At 49.6% G+C, this 26,187-nt stretch overlaps 2 protein-coding genes across 4 annotated transcripts in view; one reads left to right on the forward strand and one right to left on the reverse strand.

Moving 5' to 3' along the window:
- POLE (DNA polymerase epsilon, catalytic subunit) overlaps nucleotides 1-15,877 on the reverse strand; it is a 57,388-nt gene extending 41,511 nt beyond the window's left edge. For 2 of the 3 annotated variants that reach the window (XM_067014867.1, XM_059040740.2), the window contains exons 1-16: nucleotides 15,795-15,877; nucleotides 10,423-10,564; nucleotides 9,684-9,764; nucleotides 9,203-9,247; nucleotides 8,957-9,049; nucleotides 8,493-8,647; nucleotides 5,958-6,099; nucleotides 5,751-5,831; nucleotides 4,908-5,015; nucleotides 4,477-4,587; nucleotides 4,117-4,202; nucleotides 3,825-3,944; nucleotides 2,207-2,339; nucleotides 2,000-2,113; nucleotides 1,677-1,889; nucleotides 1,294-1,401 (exon numbers count right to left, since the gene is read on the reverse strand). In XM_067014867.1, coding sequence (XP_066870968.1) covers nucleotides 1,294-1,401; nucleotides 1,677-1,889; nucleotides 2,000-2,113; nucleotides 2,207-2,339; nucleotides 3,825-3,944; nucleotides 4,117-4,202; nucleotides 4,477-4,587; nucleotides 4,908-5,015; nucleotides 5,751-5,831; nucleotides 5,958-6,099; nucleotides 8,493-8,647; nucleotides 8,957-9,049; nucleotides 9,203-9,247; nucleotides 9,684-9,764; nucleotides 10,423-10,564; nucleotides 15,795-15,856 — 1,794 coding nt within the window. In that variant the 5' untranslated portion in view covers nucleotides 15,857-15,877. The remainder of the gene's footprint in view (nucleotides 1-1,293; nucleotides 1,402-1,676; nucleotides 1,890-1,999; nucleotides 2,114-2,206; nucleotides 2,340-3,824; nucleotides 3,945-4,116; nucleotides 4,203-4,476; nucleotides 4,588-4,907; nucleotides 5,016-5,750; nucleotides 5,832-5,957; nucleotides 6,100-8,492; nucleotides 8,648-8,956; nucleotides 9,050-9,202; nucleotides 9,248-9,683; nucleotides 9,765-10,422; nucleotides 10,565-15,794) is intronic. The other variant, XM_067014868.1, reaches the window with a different exon arrangement.
- Nucleotides 15,878-16,142: 265 nt separating this feature from the next.
- On the forward strand, nucleotides 16,143-25,830 carry PXMP2 (peroxisomal membrane protein 2). The gene is made up of 5 exons (XM_059040780.2): nucleotides 16,143-16,322; nucleotides 18,179-18,295; nucleotides 19,806-19,968; nucleotides 22,818-22,937; nucleotides 25,469-25,830. The coding sequence occupies exons 1-5, from the start codon at nucleotides 16,201-16,203 to the stop codon at nucleotides 25,535-25,537; spliced, it is 591 nt and encodes a 196-aa protein (XP_058896763.1). The 5' UTR covers nucleotides 16,143-16,200; the 3' UTR covers nucleotides 25,538-25,830.
- Nucleotides 25,831-26,187: the final 357 nt, after the last annotated feature.

The raw sequence follows: 26,187 nt of genomic DNA on the forward strand, positions 1-26,187 counted from the left end.
GACTTTGGAGACAGCTACTAAGATGTACTACCTGTCACCTAGAAAGAGTTCACATCCAGATTCACTAAGGTGTCTGGAGTCCCTCCAGTTAGCATACCTTAAGCCTCACTCCTCACTCATTTCATTGGTTCTTGGACGTGAAAGTATTATCTTTTGGGAACTCCCTGGAGGTCCAGTGGTTAGGACCCAGTGCTCTCACTGCCAGGGGCCTGGGTTTGACCCCTGGTCGTCTACGAACTAAGATCCCACCTGCTGCGCACACCCCCGCAAAAAAGAAAGTAGTGACTTTGTTCCTTTCAAGTGCAGGCCTCTCACTGCTGTGGCCTCTCCCGTTGCGGAGCACAGGCTCCGGACGCGCAGGCTCAGCGGCCATGGCTCAAGGGCCCAGCAGCTCTGCGGCATGTGGGATCCTCCCGGACCGGGACACGAACCCACGTCCCCTGCATCGGCCGGCGGACTCTCAACCACTGCGCCACCAGGGAAGCCCTCAAGTTGTTCTTTAACTCCTATCTGTTATTCAGCCTAGACTCTCTTCTTCTCAACTTGGTTCATGGAGAGTTCCCAAAGTACATGGTAGCTGCAGTTGACAAAAGCGGCACAGTACTTCATAGTTTGCAGAGCATGTGCACACGTTCTTGTTTGAATTTTGCCTGGTGAATCTGTTACAAGGTGTTTCTTGAAATCAATCCTAGAACTGGTAAGAACTGCAGAGTACTAAAGTAGCTGAATATGTTAAAGTGTTGAGCAGGACCTGACAGAGACCCAAGATGTGCCTGCTGCATCCAAAGGAACAGGACAGCAAAGTGGCAGGTGCCTGGGGCCTCCGGTCATGTGACACACTTGGCATATGGCGTTTTCTAACCATTATGTGATGGACTTTACAGTCACTATATTCTGCCCTATAATTTGCAGGAACTCCTACCATCATTTTTTAAAGTCTCTTGACAATAAAAAGTAAAAATCCTCTGATGGCTCCTCATTGCCTATAAAATACAGTTCAGGTGAACTGGCAAGAAACCCTTCACTTGCCTTCCTCTCTCCCATATCACACCACTTTGTCCCGAAAGCCTTCGTTATCTCTGTGAAATTCTCCCACCTCACTAAATTGAGTCACTCACTGCGAGCACCGCGCTCTCCTGTCGTAACTAGACCAGACCAGGCCCCGTGTCCTCTGTCTCGGCACCCAAGCGCCACCACACAATAGGTGCACAATAAACATGCCGATAAAAGAAGCCCATGTGCAAGGCGAGGCGTGTAAGCAGACTGTCCCCCCTCCAGCCCCCCGCGCGTTACCTCTTGGAAGTTGGTGACCTGCTCCATGGGCACCTTCTCCTCTTCCTCGATGGCGTGACGCATGGTCTTCTCCACCCGCTGCAGCAGGAAGTCAAAGGCAGCAGGATTCTAACACAAACATCCAAGAGAGGACATGAGTAAGAGAGGAAAATGCCCTCGCACCATGTTACCTGCCTCAGGTGGGACGCTACAAAGAGAATGCTCCAGAAGGAGCCAAGTGCTCGCCCTACAGCACCCAAAGGGCAGGCCAGACAAAGGATGGCTGGCGAGGGGCCCACGGGATGAGGGCTTTATTTCAGCCCTTGGGGGCTGGGTCCCTCCTGGGTCTGCCCACAGCACTGGTGGGAAGAGGCCCAGTTTCAGGAGCCTCAGGAGGGGCGCACCATCCGGAACCGGCAGGGGATATCGCTGCGGAACACTCCCGACTCCAGGGCTTCCACGTGGCCACCCACGTAGGTCTCGGCGTCCAGCATGTGGCCATCATCTGTCAGCTTGCTGAACTCTGGCTCCTGCTTGTTGGGGAAGATGATGTTGGCGTGGAAGGCCTGTACCATCAGCAAGGCCTCACACAGCGTCCCGGAGCCCTTCCGCAGCACCTACGGGGGAAATGCTACACTTTCAGCAAAACACGGAAATCCAACGGCTGCGTCCGCATCAGCTGCCTGGGACCACCCCTGGCAGGCAGCGGGCCAGGAGAGGCACTGACCTCATCGGGCTCCATGGGGATAATGGTGCACAGGGCGAATATAAAGGGGTGGACGTACTTCATGTACAGGTAGTATGTGGCCACTGCGTCTGACACCGAGTAGGTGGCCAGCGTCTAAGGACAGAATATCAGAGAGTAAGGTCAATGAGGCGCCCAGCAGGCCACCACCCCCAGCCGAAGGGCAACTCAGCGAGGCAGTGCACGTGCCTGGGGCTGCTCAGTGGCCATCCGGCACATGTCCTCGGGGTCCAGTTCCACGGGGTCATAGCCCAGCTTGGCTTTGGCAGCTGCTTTGAGGTTGTGGCTGCCCACAGGAAGGTAACTGTCCCTCTTCACCCACCTGGGAATGAGAAAGAGAGCAAAAGCCAGAGATGATTCTGAAACGAAGCCCAGGAACCTATGAGAGGTTGCAAAGCTGGACACACCACAGGAATATGCAGGGTCCTGATGGGTATCCCAAAGATCTCCAAGGTGTCACGTGGTGCAGGCCTCTTGTGAAAAGCTTCCCCCCAGATCCAGTCAATTTCACAGACAAACCCACAAACAAGGAGATGCCAGAGCCACTCCTTCCAGCCCCACGACCTTCCTCTCAGCCTCACAGAGAAACACAAAGGTGAGCAGGCAGGAACCTGCACCCTCTGGCCTTCTGGATCCCTCCACAGCTCGTCCCCTCTACAGGTCCCCTCCATAGCTTGTCCCCTCTACAGCCAGGCTCTGCCCTGCTCTCCCCGCCCCTCACACCCTGTTGTCAAACTCTCATCTTCTTGCACCATCCCTTTAGCACAGAAACACTCCAGGCCACCTCGTGCCCATCTCCACATCTTCCCCATGACACACACCATTATCTCTCTAGGACCCACATCTTCTTACTGGCAGCATCCAATCTCACCTTCCTTGGCCTCTCTGCCCTGTGGGCCATCCTCTCCCTCAGAACCGCCCCGCTGGGGCCTCCCTCGCACTGCTGCCTCCACTGAGGGTGCCCGCTTCTCTTTGACTTCTCTTCTTGAGCATCTATCAACTACCACTTTTTTTTTTTAACCACATCATGGTGCCCCCCCAGTCTCCAGGCCCTCCATGTGGGTAGGGCTCCCAGGCCTGCTTCTACTCAGAAGCCGAGCTCTGTTCCATTCCCCCATGAGCCCATCCCAAGCCCTGAGAACCACAGTTCCCCATGCCTCCTGCACCTGTCCCCAAATCTATAGATCCCCAAGTCCTCGGCTCTCAAAGATCTCTAGTCCAGCCCTCTTCACTCCTGGGCACGTTATGACCTGGCCTGCCCCCTTCAATCCCCACGCCATAACACCAGGGCTAAAAAGAAAACGCATCAATGGCTCCCCGTGACCACCAAGATAAAACCCCCTCCCCACCAGGCACAGAAAGCCCACGAGACCTCCTTCCACTCCAGCCTTCCCTCTCAGCACTCTGGGCCACCTTGCATACTTGTCTTCAGCCTGGACACCCCAGCCTGCCTGGACACAATGCACGAGCCTGACTACCACATCCCAACCTCGTGTGGGAAGCCAAGGCCCCTCCACGAGCTCCCACAGCACTGGGCCTCACTCTACCAGGTCCTTCTTTCTGGTCTGGTTCCCACACCCTGAGGACCAGTGCTCTGCATGTGTTTGCTGACTGAATGAATGATGAACAAATGATGAAAGACACATCCCGGGACCTGGGCAGAGCTGGCGGCCACTGTTCTCTCAGATGACGGGAGCTACTTCTTGTGGACAGGACCAGTGTGTGCGAGAAGGGAACCTTGGACCTCACTCACAGAAAGCCCTCATGAGACACTGGGACCAGCCGCCAGGTGAGCTGTGGGGCCTACCTGAGACAGTCCATGTGGATGCACTGGGGTGCTTTGTACTCCCCCTGGCTGTCCTTCTGGAACCCAACCTCCTGGTACATGCTCAGGCCATGGACCGCTGCTCTGGCCTCCACAAATGGCCTAATGACGAGAGGATGGACAAGCACATGGGGCAGTGAGTCTCTAATTCCTACAGAGACAGGGAAGACTGCCCCCAGGGGATGCCTCCCACGACCTCCCAAACGGAGTGCCGAGCCCACCCGCGCCACCCAGCGGCGCTCCTCCTCCCCCTCCCTCCCCTGTTCTGACTCACCAGTCAAAAAAGTCCCCATTATAGGTGACCATGATGTTGGGTTTGGTCTCCTGGATGTGTTCAAACCATCTCTGGATGAGATGAACCTGAATCCAACAAATCTTAGCAGTCAGAGGGTTGCCTTTACTCCCCTTCAAGCGATGTCCAGGCAGCTCTCCAAAGGTGAGGGGCAGCAACCTCACATGAGCCCATTATTCCCAACCCAACGGGGCCTCCAGGTGAACGAGGACCTGCCACTGGGGACTGAGTCCAGCTGCTGCTATGATTAAAGGAAGGCCAAGGCCTAAGCGGGTCACCAGGCCCACCTCCCCTTCCCACTCTACCGCAAACATCAGGCCGTTTCCCAAGTGACACCTCTACCTCATCAGGCGCATTGAAGACATAGAAGGGCCCTTCATATTCTGGCTTGGGGGTGAACTCGAAATCTTCTATATCTTCTGAGACGATCTCCCTGTTGGTGATGAGGTAGCCCTGGGAAGTTCATTAGCAGTCAGTACGAGTTAGAGACACAAAGCCAAAGACACACCTCTCACACGCAGCACAGAGACTCTCGCTACAAAATCTCTGCAGCAACTTGAAGCGCCCTGGCTTTCCCAAGAAGAGACACGCTACCTAATCCTCAGATTTGCCTGGAAGGCAGAGTGTGGCTGGAGGTCAGAACAGGTTCTGTGGACTCCACTCACTCATTATTCACAAAAAAAGTACTAACCAAGGGTGGACACTGTTCTGGTCTGGGGACCAGCTATGGTGCTTGTTCACAGAGAGCTTACATTGCAGAAGGCACCACTCACCTGACCATCAATCATATAGGAAATCATCATAATCTGATCAGTCTCAGCATCGGGAAACTTGAGGGGCAGTTTGGTCGTCTCAATGTCAAATGCTAAAACCACAGGGTCCTGAAGGTACAAAATGTAGCATTAAGTCGGCCACAAACCAAGCTGAGCTCTGGAGACCCCGTGGTCCTCGACACCCACCACCTCCACCTCTACTGCCGGTTACTAAAAGCAAGAGTCAAGCTGTCGTGGGGGAGGGTTCAAGAGAAAGTGAGACTGGCATCTTGGGGATGGATGACCTATGTTCCAGAATACCATGATGATACGAAAACTTAAACGTAGGAGAAAATGCTAGAGTAGCTGTTCACAGGAAAAGTCTAGAATTACAGAGCACCTGAGTCTCAAAGCTCTTTAAAATGCATCACTCATTTTGTCCTTTATGACAACCCTGACAGGAGATTATGACACAGAACTGACAACTTCATTTTGGATGTGAGAAAACAGAGTACAGATTTTCCCAAGATCACAAAGCTGTCCCCAAACCAGTTAAGAATCCATTTTTCAACGTATCACTTTACTATTAACCACCCGAAATGGAAGTCAGAGTTTTCCCTCAAATGTTCCGATCCAGCCTAGCTCAAATACTGACGTCACGTGATGATGTATGTATGCAAAGTGAAATTACACTGTCAGGTCAGAAACCGATGAAAAAAACAACTACCCCATAATTCTTTTAAGAAGGTATTTGAGGAAAAAGAAGCTAACAAATCTTTGAATCAAATTCACCTTTCAGCGCAGAATTCACTCTCCAAAAACAACTGGAAAGTTTAGGATGGAAGAAATGCAAGTGGTACTTACGGGTCGTTCAACAAGGTCATCGCGGCGGGCAATTTCCACTGGAAAGGCACTTCCTCGGTACCGGACATTGTACCAGTGAGCCTGCAGGACGTGTGGTGCATTAACTAAAGACTTCTATGTCTGTCCAAGGAAGTCAACTCTATGGATCTATCCTTCAGTATCACCTCCTGGCTATCAGGAACTGCCCATATGCAACAGCCCACTCACCACATGGATCTTCAGGTCAATGGAGAGGCGGATGTGGTAGGGCACATCGTACTCTCGCATGTCCACAATGTTGTCCAACTGGTCAGCAATCTTCTTAGAGGCTTCCTCTTCATCAGTAATCACACTGCCCCCTTGTAGAACACTGCAAAATAAAGACAGCAGCTTTTACAACTATGTTCCGCTAGGGGCTGGAGCGGGGAAGACCAGTGTCCATACACAGAAAACACTAAAGTTTTACAAGGTGGCTGAGATGATCAGGACAGGCCCTTCATAAGGAATGACCCTGGATGATTCCCACCCCACCAAGCAGAAGGCCACAGACACAAGGAAGTTCAGTATACTTAGGACATTCATTTTATAGAATGTAAGTTACACCCCATTTAAAAGAGCAAAGAAAGGAAACTGTTACTTGGGAGGCATGTCTACAGATGTAACCCACCCTCACTGAGCTTATTTCTTCATCAAGAAAACGAGGATGACAATAACAGGCCCACCCTGCAAGAGCGTCATGAGGTACTAGCCACAAAGCTGTCGGCATGGTGAAGTGACAGGTAAACAGTGACTATGTCTGTATCATAATTATTCTTACCATATCCAAGAGGGAATCACTGTCACTAGAATATTCACTCCAGTATTAGCCCACTAAGCTTCCAAATACCGAATGGACTATTAAGGGGGGGAAAGAAAGGCAATGGGTTTCAGAGAAGGCAGGCCTCTGGGGACTCGGTCTCTGGTTACAACTTGCAATATTCTGAAAAGTAATTAATGGGCCACCGTGCGGGGGTAGTGTGCAGAAATGTTCAGGGTCCCAAACTGATCTACTTTTGTCAGAGGATACAATTAGTTCTTCTGAAGTCATCTTAACTTGTTGTGTGCCTTTTTAAAAAATAGAAGTAGAGTTGATTTATAATGTTGTGTTAATTTCTGCTGTACAGCAAAGTGATTCAGTTATACATATATAAACATTCTTTAAAAAATTCTTTTCCAATATTGTTTATCACAGGATATTAAATATAGGTCCCTATGCTATACAGTAGGCCTTATTGTTTATCCGTTCTATATATAATAGTTTGCATTTACTAACCCCAAACTCCCAATCCATCCCTCCCCCCCACCTCCCCCTTGGCAACCACAAGTCTGTTCTGTATGTCCGTGAGTCTGTTTTTGTTTCATAGATAAGTTCATTTGTGCCATATTTTAGATTCCACGTTATAAGTGATATATAGTATTTTTTTTCTCTTTCTGACTTACTTCACTTAGTATGATAATCTAAGCCCATCCAAGCTGCTGCAAATGGCATTATTCTATTCTTTTTTATGGCTGAGTGGTATTCCACTATATATATGTACCACATCTTCTTTATCCATTCATCTGCCAATAAACATTTAGGTTGTTTCCACGTCTTGGCCATTGTGAATAGTGCTGCTATGAACACAGGGGTGCATGTATCTTTTGGAATTATGGTTTTGTCTGGATATATGACCAGGAGTGGGATGGCTGGGTCATATGGCACTCTATTTTTTAGTTTTTTGAGGAACCTCCATACTGTTCTCCATAATGACTGCACCAATTTACATTCCTACCAACAGTGTAGGAGGGTTCCCTTTTCTCCACACTCTCTCCAGCATTTGTTATTTGTAGACTTTTTAATGATGGCCATTCTGACTGGTGTGAGGCGGTACACCTCACTGCAGTTTTTTTGTGTGTTTTTTTTTTTTTTTTGCGGTACACAGGCCTCTCACTACTGTGGCCTCTCCCGTTGCGGAGCACAGGCTCTGGACGCGCAGGCTCAGTGACCACGGCTCACAGGCCTAGCCGCTCCGCGGTATGTGGGATCTCCCTGGACCAGGGCACAAACCCGTGTCCCCTGCATCGGCAGGCAGACTCCACCACTGCGCCACCAGGGAAGCCCCTCACTATAGTTTTGATTTGCATTTCCCTAATAGAGTTGTTGAGCATCTTTTCACGTGCCTGTTGGCCATCTGTATGTGGAAGTCATCATAACTTTTAATTAACCAAGATTTCTTCTTAATCTCTTACCCTATTTCTTATTACTGTTGCTGTCTAAATATTTAATGAACAGTGCTGTTGTCCTATATTTAAATTTCTCTGTATAATACCCAGGGATCTCTGGAGAAGATGCGCTATGTAAATCTAGGTATTTAATAAAATTTGCAGACATCTTAACACTTACTAAAAACCATGAAAACAAACTGTGTTGAGATGGTGGGATGTGAAATCTAAAATGTCTACTGTTACAACAACTCAATTTGGAGCCACAAATCTACCCTCTATGTAAGAAAAGAGGGACAGCTAAAATATAGTGTGGGAATCCACCATTTATTTAACACAAAGGGAATATATAAGAAAGTCTACCTAATTGCTCAAAACTGTTTCCACATTGAATGGAGCCAATCATTAAGGTAATTTTATTGCTGAGTTTTCCCACCTCCTACTCATCTTATAAACTTAGGGAAAATGGGAAACAGTCCTTGTGGACTGACTGGCTGCTCCGCTTATGTGAATGAAGCTTACCTGGTGAGCATAGCCGTATAGGCATCTCTGGTGTGGCCCTGCTCCCGGTTTTTCTTCACAGCTGGGGAGATCTCCTTCCTCACTTTGACAAGGTCCTCCACGGTGTTGAAGGACAGCTTGATGTAATTTCGTTTCAAACCAACCAAGTGATTTGGCTACAGAGTGAAGAGATGGTGCTCATGAGTTCAAAGAGAAAAAAATACTGTATTGGGGAGAGAAAATAAGGCGAGACGATTCAAAGGTAAATAAATGATTTGAAGAGTTGGCAACTCCAAAGCACCTTGTTCAATTCTGCATGTGGCACCAACTATGCCAGTGGAGTTCTCTAAGAGGATACAGGGACAGTCACCAAAGCCCATCATCTATACTGTCCCACAGGTGCTGAACTTGTCCTCTTCCCATCTCACCCCATGGGCAGGGTGGACCCGGCCTCATTTACCCTGAAAGGGCTGGGTGATACTCACCAAGTCCAGATCCTCTTTAGGGACAGTCTCTACTTTAGCAATTTTACCCTGAAATTTCTTAGAGAGAAAAGACGAAACTTCTCGCTCACAACCCTAAATCAGAATCAGAATGAAAGGACTTCCCATTAGTAAAATCTATTTCCTTCCTTGCTTATTTCTCTTGAAGCCTCTTTATTTCCAGTTTTGAATCCCCCCACAAAACGAGGCACTGGTCGTTTGACCTTATGCCATGAACCACAGACTTACCTTTCTGGTTGCAATGTAGAAATATGGCTTATAGGGCAAGGCCACCTGCAAGAGTCACGACACATTCAGGGGTGATAAGAAAGAAAAAAGGAAGAAAAATGAAGACAGGCTGTTTGCTGTTATACTCATAATACAGCCTAACCTAGATCCAATGCATCCTTGATCTTGACATATCTTAAGAGAGACAGTGCAATAGAAAATTAGGACCTGCACATATCACAGGGGCAAGAGTCTAAGTCTAAGAGACATAATGCTGCTCATCTTTCAGTCTTTCTGAGCTAGCTTCTCTTAGGACATCTTAAGTGGTGACTAATGTGGCTCCAAGGGGCCCACGTCCCTAAAGGGCTTCAGGTAGCTGCACACCGCAAGCCTCCCAATCCCTCTCCTCACAGTTGCAGAGCTAAAAGGACACTTGCCATTTTGAGCCCAGCTATGCCTCATTACTGAGTGGTTGTTAGCTTCTTGGATGTCAAGGGCTTACCTTGAATCTGCTCCCATCATCTTGAATAAAGTAGTAATCCACTGCACTAACTAAGCGTTTATCTTCATCTAAAATCTCCGTCTACAAGAGAAGCAGTCAACATGGGCACAATGTTATCCTCTACACAGCACAAGAGCCTTTTCCTCCTTCTCTGGGAAACTGAGCACTTTAAAAACAAAATCTTTCTCTACCCTTGCATAAACACTACTGGCCCCATTCACAAGAACCGCATAACAGCCTCCAAATGGGAATTTCTGTTTCCCCCTCATCTTTGAAAGCTTTACTTATTTATTTATTTTTTGCGGTACGCGGGACTCTCACTGTTTGTGGCCTCTCCCGTTCAGGAGCACAGGCTCCGGACGCGCAGGCTCAGCGGCCATGGCTCACAGGCCCAGCCGCTCCGCGGCAAGTGGGATCTTCCCAGACCGGAGCACGAACCCATGTCTCCTGCATCGGCAGGCGGACTCCCAACCACTGCGCCACCAGGGAAGCCCTGAAAGCTTTATTTTTAGGGGTAACAGGGATGCCCCTTACCTCAGTCTTCCCAGTGGCCTCTTTATAACCCAAAGAAGTTAGAGATGAAAGGAGGAGAGCTACAAACAATCCCATCTCTACCTGTATTGCCCAAACAGGTTCCCGCTAGGTGTCACCTACTCTTCAGACAAGGGCTATGCCACAAGGGGTGCAGCCATCCTCCTGAATGGAAGGAGGAAGATGGAGGAAAAGCACAGGTGCTTACAGGGTGCATGTTGATAAGCCAGCCTGTCTTCTCACCAGGCTCCTTGAGTCTCTCAAAACCAAACCGCAGATCCATCTTATCTGTCCACTGACTGCGCTCCAGGCGCTTGAGTGCGGAGACAGAGGTAGAGGGGCCATCGTCCCTGAGTGAAAGGAGAGAAATTCGGTCTCCGCTGATCATGACTCTATCTACTCCCGCAGCCCTCAGTCTGCCTAGTGTAAGAATTTCATTTGTGACATGGTAGGAGCATCCCTGAAAAACCTCACATTTGGCAAAATAGCTCATTAAGATAACAGGGCTCAGAAAAAAGATGACTGGGGCAGAACCCTCAAAACTTGTTTACCTGTGTAACCAGAACACTAATAAAAACAACAATCTTGGCTGGACACTGCTGCCTCATGGGATATTAAAAATGCACAAAGTCCAGTACTGCAATCCTGAGCATTTATCCCAGAGAAAAGAAAAGTCGTGCTCATACAAAAAACCTGCATGTGAATGTTCACTGCAGCTTTGTTCATTACCGACAAAAAGCCAAAACAACCCAGATATTCTTCAACAGGTGAATAGTTAACCCATGTTATATCCTTCCTATGGAATATAATTCACTGATAACAAACTTATTGATACATGCAATAACCTGGATGGGTCTCAAGGGAATTATGCTGAGTTAAAAAGCCAAGTCCCCCAAATTGCATATTTTATTCCACTTATATAGCATTCTTAAAATAACAGAGATGGCGAACAGATTAGTAGCTGCCATGAATGGGGGAAGGGAGGTGGCTGTGGCTATAAGAAGGTAGCACCAGGGATCCTTGGGACAGAACTCTTCTGCATCTTGATTGTGGTAGTGGTGGTCATGAATACACAAAGTGCACAAAACTAAATACACACACACACAAATGAGTGTACATGCATTGTATCATGTCAATTTCCTGGTTGTGACATTGCACTCTAGTTACATCAGATGTTACCACTGGGGGAAACTGGGTTAAGGGATCTCTGTGTAATTTCTTACAACTGCATAAGAATCTACCACTATCTCAAAATAAAAAGTTGTTTCTTTATTTATTTTTTAAATGTTAGTTCCCAAATTTAATTTGTTTCTTGGAAAATGCAATTAACAGTATCTACCACACAGGATTTTCATGAGCATTAGAGACAATGAATGTAAAAGCACTTTGAAAAATGCCAAGTTGGCAGCACAGTATTATGTATGAAAAAAAGAATGACCAATGGAGTGGAGTCTAGTTCTATCAAAAAAGAGCAGTGAAGATTAAATCACATGATGCATATGATGTGAGGATAGGATTCTATGTAGCGAGTGGGTGCTTGATAAATAGTATGTGTGATATTTACTAAAGATCAATAGAAACAGGGGAATATCCGTTTTTTGTCATCTACAAGGTAAAATTCTGTAATGTCAGAGTTATTTGAAATAACTTGAATGAACTAATTCATCTGTGTTTTCAAGTCATGTAATTTGAGTTGGAAGAATATAGACTGAACACTTTTCAGGTACTACCCCATGCAAGGCACATGTAAATAAAGCACAGTACTCCTACACACAATGAGGTGGCAGCAGCACATCTGGGAAAGCGCATTTCACACTAGCAAAGTGCAACAAGGAGGTCTGCAGTGCCTGAGTGTATAGAGACAGCAGTGACCCAGGCTAGGCCATTTTCTCTTTTACCTGGTTTATAAACATTGAAAGGTAGCTTTAATTTCCATACAGCAAAGTCATTAACCATGTTTTTACAGAGCTATTTGTTTTAAATGCACAACATGAGAGGAGAGGTCCTGGTTTATGACTGCTGAGCACAGAAGAAGTGTAGCCTGCCACCCGAGATGGGAGGGAGGCCCTGGTGCAGGCGCTCAGATGAAATTTTCTTCAAACAGAACCAACAGGCACATGTCTGTGCAACACTCCAGCCAAGAGCTCTTTCCTTCCCTACTGCGGATTCCAACCCCCTTGCCTAGGGAAAATTGCAAATGAACCAATATAATCTCCACATTTACTGATATTGTTTACCAACTACATATGAGCAAACTGGGGTTACAGAAACTCACCTGTTGTGGCAGAATAAACTGTACCTTAAAAACATGATATATCTTCTGGGACGCCTGAGTCTAGACATCAGTAGAACCACATATGGATAAAAGTGGGGATATAATATTGTTCTGTGTGAGAGGAACTATCTCAACTGAGAAGGGAAATCACTTCTCAGCTCAGTACATCTGCTTCAAACTTCCCAAGCCTTTCTCTGGTTAGGATTTTGTAAATAACTCTTCATACAGATCTGATCATAAACCTTAAATTAAGTACTTGATGAAGACTTTCCACCAACAGAACTATCCAAAACTGTTCTGATTCCAGAGGTATAATCCCAAAATGTTCACAATCTTTAACTCCACAGGTGTGATCCCATCTAGATCGACCAGAGTAATTATGGCTTATCTATCTTCAAAACAGAACAATTATTTTATTAGCATTCCAACTTAAAACACAAATGCTAGGGCTTCCCTGGTGGCGCAGTGGTTGAGAGTCCACCTGCCAATGCAGGGGACACGGGTTCGTGCCCCAGTCTGGGAAGATCCCACATGCCGCAGAGTGGCTGGGCCCGTGAGCCATGGCCGCTGAGCCTGCGCGTCCTGAGCCTGTGCTCCGCAACAGGAGAGGCTGGCCTGCATACCACAAAAAAAAAAAAAAAGAATCGTCCTGCGAATGCAGGGGACACCAGTTCGAGCTCTGGTCTAGGAAGATCCCACGTGCCGCGGAGCAACTAAGCCCGTGCACCACAACTACTGAGCCCTTGTGCCCACAACTACTGAAGCCCGCGTGCCTAAAGCCTGTGCTCCGCGACAAGAGAAGCCACTGCAACGAGAAGCCCGCACACTGTGACAAAGAGTAGCCCCCGCTCTCTGCAACTAGAGAAAAGCCCACATGCAGCAACAAAGACCCAACGCAGCCCCCCCCCCAAAAAAAGCTAGTCTCTTCTTTAAACTGCAGTTCTGAGATTCTGGACCCTGTATATTTTTGGTAGAAGGCCTATTTATTAGCTAAGCCAACTATATTCTGCACTCCTCAAAAATGTACAGCTAAGAATTGATATCCCTTGCCTTTTTGTCTTTTTAAAATTTTACTTATTTTTGGTTGCATTGAGTCTTCATTGCTGTGCGCGGGCTTTCTCTAGTTGCGGCAAGCAAGGGCTTCTCACTGTGGTGGCTTCTTGTGTGGAGCACGGGCTCTAGCTGCGCAGGCGTCAGTAATTGTGGCACAAGGGCTCAGTAGTTGTGGCTCATGGGCTCTAGAGCACAGGCTCAGTTGCTCCACGGCATGTGGGATCTTCCCGGACTAGGGCTTGAACCCATGTCCCATGTTGGCAGGTGTACTCTTAACCACTGTGCCACCAGGGAAGTCCTGCCTTTTTGTCTTAATGTAAATAAATGAGGTACTTTTTTTTTTTTTTTTTTTTGGTACCCGGGCCTCTCACTGTTGTGGCCTCTCCCGTTGCGGAGCTCAGGCTCTGGACGCGCAGGCTCAGCGGCCATGGCTCACGAGCCTAGCCGCTCCGCGGCATGTGGGATCTGATCTTCCCGGACCGGGGCACGAACCCGTGTCCCCTGCATCGGCAGACGGACTCTCAACCACTGCACCACCAGGGAAGCCCTAAATGAGCTGCTTTATAAACCAATGAGCAGAGAAAAATATGTATGTGTCTAGAGTGGTGAAGTCTAAGAAAGGAAGCAGCCTAAGAAAGCTAAATATACAAAATAGAGACCAGATTAAAAAAAAAAAGATCTGAACTAAGCCTGTGCAGAATTCATGTCTTTAATTACTGTAACACATTTCACTAGTTATTAACTTATAAACAAAAGTTGTCAGAGTTGCTTAAGAAAAACTCCTTTTCCTGAAGGTAGTCCTTGGGTCTATCAACTCCACTTCAAGAACAGAGTGACCTATTTTAAGATTAGGATCCTTATTTTTCACAAAAGATTACAGCCACCTGTTGTAGGCAGGATAATTGACAAGACCCCCGCCCCGCCCCCAGATGGCTATGTCCTAATGCAAGGAACCTGTGTTATCCTACATGACAAAAGGGAGTCTGCAGGTGTGATTATATTCAGGATTTTGAGATGGGGATTATCTGGGTGGGCTCACAAAGGGTCCTTACGCGAGGGAGCCAGAAATCACAGCGAGAGACTGGAGATCTGACAGTGTTGCTTTTGAAGTTGGAGAAAGCCTCTACGAGCTACAAAGGGCAAGAGAACAGATTCTCCCCTCAAGCCTTCAGAACGAAAGAAGCCCTGCCCCATCTTGAGTTTAGGACTTCTGACCTGAGAATACACTGGTACAGTGTAAGCCACTAAGTGGTCGTCTGTTACAGCAGCAGTGGGAAACCAACACACCACCGCACGGTATGGCTTTAAAATCTCTGGATCCACCTTCAATCAAAACCGCAGAAAAACTGTATTCCAGGCCCTGCTGGAGAACACAGGTAACTTCAGTCTGAGGCCCAGATCTTCACCCAGTCAAGACTGAATGAAGTGCTACAGAGCATTGTTCCCGGGCGTGCGGCGCTCTGTACTAGTAATACGTTCCTCCAAATACCCTGGGTTCTATCTTGGCATCAAGTGTTGGATTAAGTGGACTCGAAAACTGCTCACTTGGACCATACCGCCTCTCAAAACTTTTCTCATGAGCCACATAACTCACTTTTTACCCCGTGATAGTACAAAACCCGAACGACGGAGGCAACCGTAACAAAGACAACCACCGTTACTGACCGCTTACGACAGGACCGACACTGTCCGAGCGCTGCGCCCAAAGTCCAAAGCGGCTCTTCCTACTTTGCAGCGGCGCCACACCGCGCTCAGGGCCGCCGGGGCCGCGCCACGCAGCGGGCGGGAGCGGGAGGCCGACGCTGCGCGCCTCCACCGCCGCGACTCGACCACACAACGCGCCGACCGCAAGCGCGCGCCCAGGGCTTGGGCGCCGACCCGAGGTTAGGCTACACCGCCTCGGCGCGCTCCTGACGTGGCCCTGGGCTTCTCCCCCGAAGAGAACGCGCCCGCAGCGCAGCACCGCACGAGCCCAGCTCCGGCGTGTCCCGCCCCAGAGACGCCCAGTCCCCGCTGAGCCGCCGCCGGGCCGCTCGCTGAGGGTCCCGGACACGGCGCCGACAAGGCGGCACCACCGGGACGAGGGGCGGCGGCGGAGAGACGCCCGACTCTCAACTGGGAGCCCACGTCGGGCGGCCGTGGGGAGCGCCCCAGGCGCTCTCGCCGCTACTCACGGAAGCCCCGCGCGCTGAGAAGGGGGCTCTCCTGCGCCGCCCGCGCCCCCCTGCCCGGGAGGCCGGGCCACCCCTCACCGGCTGGCCTCGCCGTCCGAGCCCGGCTCCGCGCGCCGCCGCCCGCTGTTCCTCAGAACCATAGCTCCGCGCTGGCGCCAACTCCTTCTTCGCAGCTTCCCTGTAAAAATTTGGCGCGCTCCCACCAACTATCGCGAGAGACCGGAAGCGCCCCGCCGCCCAATCAGAAGGCTCGATTCGCCCCGCCCCGCCGAGCTCCAATCGCCGCTGGTGCCCGACGGTGAGGTGGCCCGTTAGGGACTCCCGAAAAAGTACGCGGAGGCTCACGCTGCGCACCGAGGGGTGTGTCCAGGGAGGCACTGCGGCTCGCCGCGGGGCGGGAAATGTCCGGCCGTCCCCGCCCCTTGCGCCGCACCCGGAGCCCAGTGGGGTCGGTGTCCCCGGCCGGCGCTGCGCGGGGAAGCCGATGGCGCCGGGGGCGTCGAAGCTGAGGGTCGAGGCCGACCTCGGGGCATTCCCGCGGCGGGCGCTTGCCCAGTACCTGCGCCTCCTGCGGCTCTACCCGGTGCTCACCAAGGCGGCCACCAGGTCGGCGCGGAGCGGCGGCGGAGGGGACGGGCCCGGGCGGGGGGCGGCCCGGAGTCGGACGGCCCGGTGACGCAGCCCCATAGGTGCATCCAACGTGGGGGTTTGAGCGTGAAAGGCAAAATCCCGGTGCGTCAAAATGACCCTCCAGAGGCCTTAAATTAACCAGAAAGCTCAGCACGTGCCGTTCTGTATATTCGGTTCCGAACCGTAACTCTTAGACACCCTAAAATGTGGACCCAGGGACCAGACTAAAGGAGTGTACGAGCCGAAGGACGCTGCAGACCTCGGGGCCTCCAGCCCCTCTGCCCCGGCGGTGACGGCCGTTCGGGGTGAATGGGGCCCGGGGGAGAAGTCTGTCACCCGCCGGCCTGCGCGGCGTCCGCTGCTACCTTTCGGCTTTTAGTAGCTGCTCTTGTTTCGATGACTAGAATGGACTAGAATGGGTTGAGGTGAACGCCTTTAGGAAGTGCGCGGGAGCCTGGACGGGGTGGGAGGTGTTAGGGCTTGTTTTCTTTGGCAGCTTTGCGTGTGGGAGAAAGCTGACACAGCGCCCTCGGGGCTCGGGTTAGGTCGGCCCTTTGATTTGGAGTACTGAGCTTTTTGTGAGACATCCCCCCTTCATTACTTTCAATTAGTCGACTCTATAAGTTTGTCCCCTTTTATTAATTTAGCCTTTCATACATGTGCACAGCTGCTTCCTGTGTGGGGAGCATTAGCAGTGATTAAGATAAGTAAGTTTCTACCCTGATGGAGCTTGTATCCTAGTAAAGAACTAGACAAAAAGTAGATACATGTATAACAGATAAAGTGGTCAGGGCAGTTTTTATCTGAGGAGGTGACATTTAAATAGAGGCCTGAGGAAGGAGGGAGCAAAAAAGGGGGGCAGAGGGCACAGCTGGTGCAAAGGTCCTGAGGGAGGAGCTAGCTAATAAAGGTGGAGTGGAAGGTGGGTCTGTCCCTGGAGAACATAAACAGTGAGCAAGGGGGAGGATGAGAAAGAAGTAGCCAAGGATCAGATCAAGAGGTTCCTTACTGTCCCTTCTAAGAATTTTGGATTTTATAGCTTAGAGAGCTTCTCAGAATGCAGCTATAGACCAAGCCTTTGAACAACTGGGCCTGTCTCCACCTTTTTATTTGAAAACTTTATTGTGATAATTGTAGATTCATATGTAGTTGTAAGAAATAATACAGGAAGATCCCTTGTATACTTTTCCCAGTTTTCCTCATTGGCAACATTCTGTAAAACTGTAGTACAGTATCACAGCAAGGACACTGGCATGGATACAGCCCATAGGTCATATTCAGATTCCCCCAGCTTTTCTTTTTTTTTTTTTTTTTTTTTTTTGCCGCTCCGGGGCATGTGGGATCTTCCCGGACCGGGGCGCGAACCCGCGTCCCCTGCATCAGCAGGCAGGCTGTCAACCACTGCGCCGCCAGGGAAGCCCCCCAGCTCTTCTTGTACTCGTCCATGAGTGAGTGTGTGTTTAATTCCATGCAGTTTTATCACATGTATAGGTTTGTGTATCCACCACCATAGTCAAAATATAGAAAAGTTTCATCATAAGGATCCCTCCTGTTGCCCTTTTATAACCACACATGGTAACCTTTTGCAAAATTATAGGATAATATCACAATCAGGATATGACACTGATACCACCCACCAGTTTCGAAATGCTCCTGTGTGTGTATATTAAATTCTGCTGTCTCCACCTTTTCATGTAGGGACCTCACATTTCAGCTGCTCTGATAAGGGCTCATCTCTACCCATGCCTAGCATGTTCTTAGAACCGCCATGCTAATTCCGTGCAAGAACAGATGCCGTCCTGCACGTTTTCTGAATACCTCTCTGTCCACAGTGGCATTTTGTCAGCACTCGGGAACTTCCTGGCCCAGTTGATTGAGAAGAAGCAGGAAAAAGAAAACTGCTCTCAAAAGCTAGATGTCAGAGGGCCTCTCAGATATGCCATTTACGGGTGAGTTCCATAAAGGGGCTGGTTTAGCCAGTAGCAGGCTAAGTATGACAAAGCTAGGATATCAAGACCTGGAATTATCTACCTCAGAAAAACAATTTTTTAAAAAGCCTCGAAGGCATCATGGGAGAAAGTCAGAATGGTGGATAACATTAGCTTCACTTATTTTATAGTTTCATTTGGTTTTTGTTTTGAATTGCATGGGTGAGGGTGGCCATCGTAATTGGGCTGAGAAACCGGAGAGCAGATAGCTCACCTGAGCCTAAAATCGGACTTGAAGACCCAAAGACCCTGAAAGAGGAAATCAGACTCAAATATGGCCAGTTAGTTTCTGGTGTTATTTTCATAGCATAAACATCCAGAAAACAAATACGTATCCTGAAAATTGTCATTTCTGAACCACTTTTTGAATTGCAAAAGCACAGAGATTCAGGAGTTTTACCTATTAAATCCACCCTGAGTTCTCTGGCCAACAACAGTGTTTGTATAGATGGATTATTTTGAAGTCTTTTGCAACAAGAGTGATTTTTTTTCAGTTCAAAATCCACAAATAATATTTTTGTATTTGTAAGCATGCTAACTTGAGTTATCTCAGCTTTTTCCATAACGTATTTAAAGTCCTAATCCCCCCAGAGAGGGGGAGTGTATCAGAATCACCTGGGAGGTCATCCAATCACTAATTTTCCATCCTCAAGACTTCCGTTCTCTTCTGAGAAGCCCTGCCCTGGGTCACTTAACATTCTATGAAAGGGTAGGGAAAGACAGGGGAGAACTGCTTGTTTAAAGACTTTTCACTGTCGAGCTGGAAGGCCCCGGGCCCTTGCCCATCTTTTGATTCTGGATTTTACGGAGCCTCAGGTCTGTTGTCGCTGTAGACATGGTGGCTGGGTTCAGTTCTCTCCTGAGTACTCTGTGCTCTTTGCAATGAATAATCCTAATACAGACAAGCCAGTGTACAGCACCAGGTTTCAGCCCTGATAATGATCCAAGAGAGACTGATGACAAGCTCTGACACCAGGGATGCTTCCATTATTTACCGAGCATCTTCTCTGAGCCCGGCCCTGTTCTAGGCGCTGCAGACACAGCAGTGGACAGACAGACACGATCCTGCCTTGTGGCGTTTACCTTCTAGGGGTAAAGAGAGGGCACTATATAACTAAGCAAATGAGACCGTAACAGTCAGTGATCAGTGCTCTGAAGAAAACGGAACAGGGCCTGGAGTAGAGAGCGGCTAGGATGGTAGTGGGCTCATTGTTCAGGACGGTAGGAAGGAGCTCTCCAAGCCAATGTGCAGGGAAGGAGCCAGCCACATGACCCCTGGGCTCAGGAACGAACCTGGGCTGTCAGAGGCAAAAAGAATGCTTGAGAGGATTCATAGAAAGCGTATTTTCTAGAAGGGCCACACAGACCTGTGTGGTCAGTGCTGAGGGACTCAGGGTTTAGGGTCTGGGGTTTGGGGGTGAAGCTGGCCCCAAGATGGGCGTGTCCACCTCAGCTCCACCACGGGCCTCAGGTTCTTTTTCACAGGGCCGCTGGGTCACTTCTTCTACCTCTTCATGGAGCACTGGATCCCTCCCGAGGCCCCCTTGGCAGGCGTCACAAGGCTACTTCTGGACCGCCTCCTCTTCGCACCCGCCTTCCTGGCATTGTTCTTCCTCATCATGAACTTCCTGGAGGTTGGTCTCTGCCATAGCACTCATGCAGGCCGACTCTTCTTTAGCACAGGGATGCTGTGGTTGGAATTCAGAGGGTCTGTGAACTTTACACTCAAACTGAAGTTTCACATTGTCCTCTGTGAACGTCAGAAGCAGAGCACAGTCCTATTAGCAGCACCTGTTGGCCTGCAGTGGCCATCCCAGATAGTGGGCTGTCACACGTGCATTGTCCCAGTTATAGCCTAGAGTATCAGTGATGCTTATCACTCCCTACACCTGCTGGCAAGTCTCAGCACTGAATGTGTTAGTAAAGAAGCATATATACTGGTCTGTCATAAAGTTTTTTCTGAATAGTTTGATAGCTGTACTTCAGTATAATTGGTTTCTTTGTAGTCCACATATTTTATTTTATACATTACAAAACATGATTCTGAGAACTGGGTCCATGGGCTTCACCAGAGTGCCAGAGAGATCCATGGCACAGAAGTTCCAGCCCCCTAGTGGCCTTACAGAAGCCCTTGCTCACTCAGGGTCTGGACATCACAAGTGCTCTGAAGAGGCTACTTACCAGCGTAGACTTAACATCACAACGGAAGACTTGGGAGGTGTGTTTGCCCAGCCTCACTCCACTAACTGGCTCCCTCACCATCCCCTCTCCACGTCCGTGCCGAGACGTGTCATGTTCTGCCCTGAAAGTAATTTGTTCAACCAATCACAGCAGGTGAACGCTTCTCACTTGGGTTTTATTTTGAAACCTCACCTCAAGTTCTTATTAGTAAGGAGAACACCCATGCTGTCTAAAGTGATCCTGGTGGGTGGTAGAAAAGATGTTTAAACTTCACTGTGATTGCTAATAAGTCCCTGATAGTAAAAAGAAATATTTGGGAAGTCCTTAGGAAATCAAAGGTAGGAGAAAGTAGAGGGTGCCCATATTAGGAATGAGGGCACCACAGCAGTTTCTCCCTTTTTTTCTTCCCAAATAGGAAGGGAGTATATGTCCATTAAAAAAACAAAAACATTTGCCTCTACGTATATGGCAAATGTTACCAAAGCGCATAAAGTACCCACCGCATCATAAGACGTGGGGCCACGCTGTCCATATGGCACACACGCTACAGGTGCCTCTGCATCCAGCGTTCTGTGATCCAGACACTGTGCTACAGACTGCAGACCCTTCCCCCACCGTATGCCTGTCCCTTTTGTGTAAGGGCTCCTGCTTGGTTAATTCCTAGAATTGTTGTCCAAAAAAGGCTGTTGTTTTCTGTCCTCCCTACAGTGGTGCAGAATGATAGCATCAGCAGACATTTATTGAGCACTTGCCTTGTTCCAAGCTCTGCATCCAGTGCTTCAGGTCTTTGAGCCTCACATCAACCCCACCTGACAGTTGAGGAAGCTGAGGCCTGCAGTTATTTGCAGGGTAAACACGGGCCTGAGGTTGTGTAACGAGTCCGTGAGTCAGGATTCAGACACAGGTTTTGTGACTCTTGAGAGGTCCCAACCCTTGTGGCTTTTCCCTCTGTGTGAAGTTTGTTTCCCTACACTTTTTAAAAAATTAATTAATTTATTTATTTTTGGCTGTGTTGGGTCTTCGTAGCTGCACGCGGGCTTTCTCTAGTTGCGGCGAGCGGGGCTACTCTTCATTGCAGTGCGCGGGCTTCTCATTGTGTTCGCGTCTCTTGTGGAGCATGGGCTCTAGGCATGCGGGCTTCAGTAGTTGTGGCTTGTGTGCTCTAGAGCACAGGCTCAGTAGTTGTGGCACACGGGCTTAGTTGCTCCACGGCATGTGGGACCTTCCCGGACCAGGGCTCGAATCCGTGTCCCCTGCATTGGCAGGTGGATTCTTAACCGCTGCGCCACCAGGGAAGTCCCAGATGTTTGTCTTTTAACTTCATATAAAGTTAAATTGTTTGTATAAGTTATATAAATAAAGGGTGTTATGGTGGCTTTCTCCATACAGGAGTTTAAAAAATTCATGCATTCAGATCTCTCATTCTTTTCCTTTGTAGGCTTCTTTAGAGGAAGATAATGGAAATATTCTCCTATATTTTCTTCTTCTACTCTTGTGATTTTATTTTGTACATTTTGATAGGCCCAAAGATAATAGAAATATTCTCCTATACTTTCCTCTAGTATTATGTGTTTGTTTTTAATATAGTGGGAGATATACTTCAGTCTTAGTTTTTTCCACTTAGATAGCAAACTGTCTCATTACCATTTATTGAACAGTCCCCAGTATAGTAAAATGTTAACTTTATCATATTCTCATTCCCATGTGTACAGGCCATTATCTGGACTCTTTGTTCTTTTGCTGGATTCTGTTCATTTCCACATTTGCATGTTTTGGTTTGGTTTTGGCTGTTGCTACTAGACTTTTTAATTGCCATAATTTTACAGCATTTTAAAAATTTTCTAGTAAGGTAAGCCTTCCTTTCTTATTCTTTCTTTTTCAAGAAGGCTATTCTTATGCATTTATCCTTCCAGATGACATTTAGAATCAATTTATTGGGGTCCATTTTTTAAAAGCTCCTGACAACTTTTGATTGGAAATGCATCAGCTTTGGAGATTATTTTGGAAAGAATTGACAGCTGGCCATCAGCAGAGCCGTTCTGGTGCCCAGACCAGCAGCGTGAATCACACCATCAGCTCAGCTCTCAGGGGTCGTGGGCAAAGGTCACGCACAGTGTGAGCGCTGTTCCGACGATTTTCCTACTGGATTGTTAGCTCCTTGCTGCACCGCTGATCAAGCACACACGTGTGCTGTGTCCATATAAATGGAAGAAACTGCAGTTTTAAAGAAATCACTGTGTCAGGCTTTGGGGACCCGGTATTGCTCACAGTCTGCGTTTCTCCCTGCATCCCCCCTTTCCAGGGGAAGGACACGGCTGCCTTTGCTGCCAAGATGAAGAGAGGATTCTGGCCGGCGCTGCAGATGAACTGGCAAGTCTGGACTCCAGTGCAGTTTATTAATGTCAACTACGTCCCTTTGCAGGTAAGGCCAGCCTGGCACCGCGGGGCTAGAGAGGGGCTTCAAGCTCCCCCAAAGCCCACCCCCGCCAGCCTTCTTTTTCTCGAGCCTCAGGGTCACCCCAAGTTCTGGATTCCTTCTGGGGCTTTCCTCTTCGCCCGGAATCATTACCGTTCTGGATTCTGGCAGGCAAAGCAACATAGAAGGAGGGGCCTCCCAAGCGGGGTCCACGCTGCGCCCTTTCGTCCCAGGCAGCGCTCGGCTTTCTAGGGCTGGATTGCAGCCTGTGCCCACACAGCTGCGGGAGCGCAGCCTCACCTGCGGGGACGTCAGGGCCACACCGGGGCAGGGTGGGGGGGCTCTGAGCCGAGGGTCGGAGCGTCTGAGCGGGAACCTCTGTGAGTGGGACCACGGGCCGCAGGCGGGCTGCGGTGAGGTCGCCCTCCGGTTTGCTGGAAGCCCCTCCAGTGTCCACTGCCTCCACACCAAGTATAGCCCATCTGTGTCCGGGTCCCAAGACCACTGCCGGGTGGACGGGCTCACGGCCTAGGTTTATGAGGGCCACGCAGCCAGGATGTACAACTGGATCCCGCGAATCCATTGCTGGCGCTCTGTGCTCCCTCCCTCCCTCCCCTGAGGGCCACACAGAGCAAGCCCTCACGCATCTGCAAAAAAAATTCAGGCACTCGGTGTTTCTGCCCAGGGTTTTACTGGGGGCTGGGCACATGGGCACCGCCCCCTGCACCAGAGTTCCCTACACCCCGGGAGGAAAGGCGGGAACCCGCATGAGATCCAAATTCCCAGACACCAGCCAAGCCTCTCAAACAGGCCTTTCCCGGGATTCCCAGGCCTCAGGCCTGCTGTGTTAACCCTTTTCTGCACACCATTTAAGTAACCTACCTGAAACTAGCTCATACAGGCTGATTTCCATCCTGCTTTAGGGAGAGGAGAGAAAGAGACCTGGGGCAAGAGCCCCCTTGGGAAAGAGGTACCTTGCAAGGGTGCGAAGAAGGAGGGGATGGGCTTGGTAACCAGACACACACACACACTCACACGTGCACGCGCACACACACACACACACACACACACACACACACACACACCCCAAGGGGTAGCAGAAAACCAGAGGCAGTGATGGACAGCAATAGCTGATGCTACAGGAAGTTAAAGCAAAATAAAAATCGGTCCGTTTCCATTGGCTTTACAGAGGGCCTTCCCAAGAGCAACTTCAGTGGCTCGATGGGGCTGAAGCCAGATGGCTGAGAACTGATGAGTGGGTGGGGCGGTAGAAGATAAACTACAAGTCTAAAAAAGTCTCTCGGACGTTTGGGAAGCGAAGGGGAAAATGGCAGTTAGCAGTGGGCCAGGGGAGGAGAAGGCTTTGCAGCTAGGAGAAGAGTGGCCACGCTGCATGCAGGTGGCACCCTGGGCTGCCCCAGTGCCGGGGGGGGTGGGGGTGGGGCTGCAGCGTAAGCAGAGAGGCACTTCAGGTGGAAGGCTCGCCTCCCCTGTGAGCACAGCAGAGAGAGGAGGTCACTGTTCACTGGGGACCCGGGCCACACTTTGTCTTCCCTCTGGGAGGGGGAGGAGTGGGGCAGGCTTCGGGGGATGGGTGTTTTGAGGGGAGTAAAGAAGTGGTCACCTTGGTGCTGCGGAGGATAGGAGAGGAAGCTGATTGGAGACGGGGGAGCCAGGAGAGGCTGAAGACTTTTATGTGCAGGGCATGGGGCCTGAGGCAGGTGAGAAGGCGGGAGGATCTAGGTTTTTCCAGGGAGTGCAACTTGAGGAACAAGAAGGGAAGGAAACCAGGGCTATGCGCTATGGATTCTAAGGCATATAGAAGATGAAATAAAGACATAAGAAGACAGAACGGCTGAGGACGTGGAAGGGTCTATGGAAGGGAAAGTAGAGAGGCTGAAAAATGGAGTCCTTCTGACTAGCTTAGGGACAGTGCTGCAACCTTGGGGTCAGAGGCCTTCCTAAAAGGTGGTTGCAGGCGAGTGCTTAAGGGGCAGGGAGTTTATTCAACAAATATGTATTGAGCACCTGCTGTATGCCCCGCTGCTCTAGACTCTGGGGCTACAGTGACTAAGGAGATAGACCAGACTGCTACTTTCATGGAGCTTATGTGCCTGGGAGACTCAGTAATTGACTAAAGGTGATTTCAGGGGGGAGTATGCCTGTCCGACCATAGAAGCAGGGTAATGGCATAGGATGGGTTAGAGTGAAGAGCAGGTCGTGGAGCTGTCAGGGAGGGGCCAGGTGAAGCCACCTGCATGATGACTGGCCCTGGGGGGAGAGGCTGAGCCAGGAGCTGAAGTGCTCGGTGAGGGAGTATTTTCCCTGCTGTCCCGTAAACATCATCAGGCAGGGACTGTCCTCCTCATCCCTCTCTGCCGGGCCCCTAGCACAGGGCCTTGTGTGCAGTAAAGCCTCAGCAAATACGGCCCCGGGTGCACGGACTGACCCGCGACTGAGCTCTGTCCTGGGGGCTGGGGGCCTGATAAGTGCGCCCAGGGCCCTGCTCTCGCTGCGGCCGGTGTTCCCTCTGGCAGTGCCGGGCGCTCTTTGCCAACTTGGCGGCTCTGTTCTGCTACACCTGCCTGGCCTCTCTGGGGAAGTGAAGATGACCGGGAGAGGTCCTCAGACACACTGACGACGTGGGGGGAGGGGGGAGGGCGGGGCGGGGCGAGAGAACAGGAACAGCCCAGCCTGCCTCTAGATCACGTGACTCAAGATGACCCTAAAATGATGGATGGAGAAACAGAAATCTCGGAATGTCAGAATCCGTTTTTAGAAAGGTAGTCACTGTCTTCAGGTGGTGCTCCCCTGAGAAACTTAAAATACAGTAGAGATGATTTCACCTCTCACCTTGGATTGAATTAGGATCACAATAAACTATAACGTAGCTTTTTCAGTGGTGATTTTAATTTCTCAGAATAATCGCTGTTGCTTTGAAAGAAATGGGTGATCAGAGGGCTGCCCTCAGATTTTTTAAAACGTTTAAAAAATTGTGGTAAAATATATCACAATACTACCGCTTAGCTACCTGGCCCCATAGGACAAGGGCCCCTCTAGACCAGGACTTGCCCTGACCTTCTGAGAGGCCCTGTACGCCACCCTTTCAGCTGTGTCCGCTCTCCTGTTGTTCATTTACCTTAGCCCTCCCTTCCCGCTTTTTCATTCTTAGAACATTCCTTCCTGATTGTCTCCCATCCTTATTTCATGGATACAATATCCCTTGGGATCTTAATTATATATTTTTTGAATTTTT

This window comes from Kogia breviceps, chromosome 15 (assembly GCF_026419965.1).
Source record: "Kogia breviceps isolate mKogBre1 chromosome 15, mKogBre1 haplotype 1, whole genome shotgun sequence".
NCBI lineage: Eukaryota > Metazoa > Chordata > Mammalia > Artiodactyla > Physeteridae > Kogia > Kogia breviceps.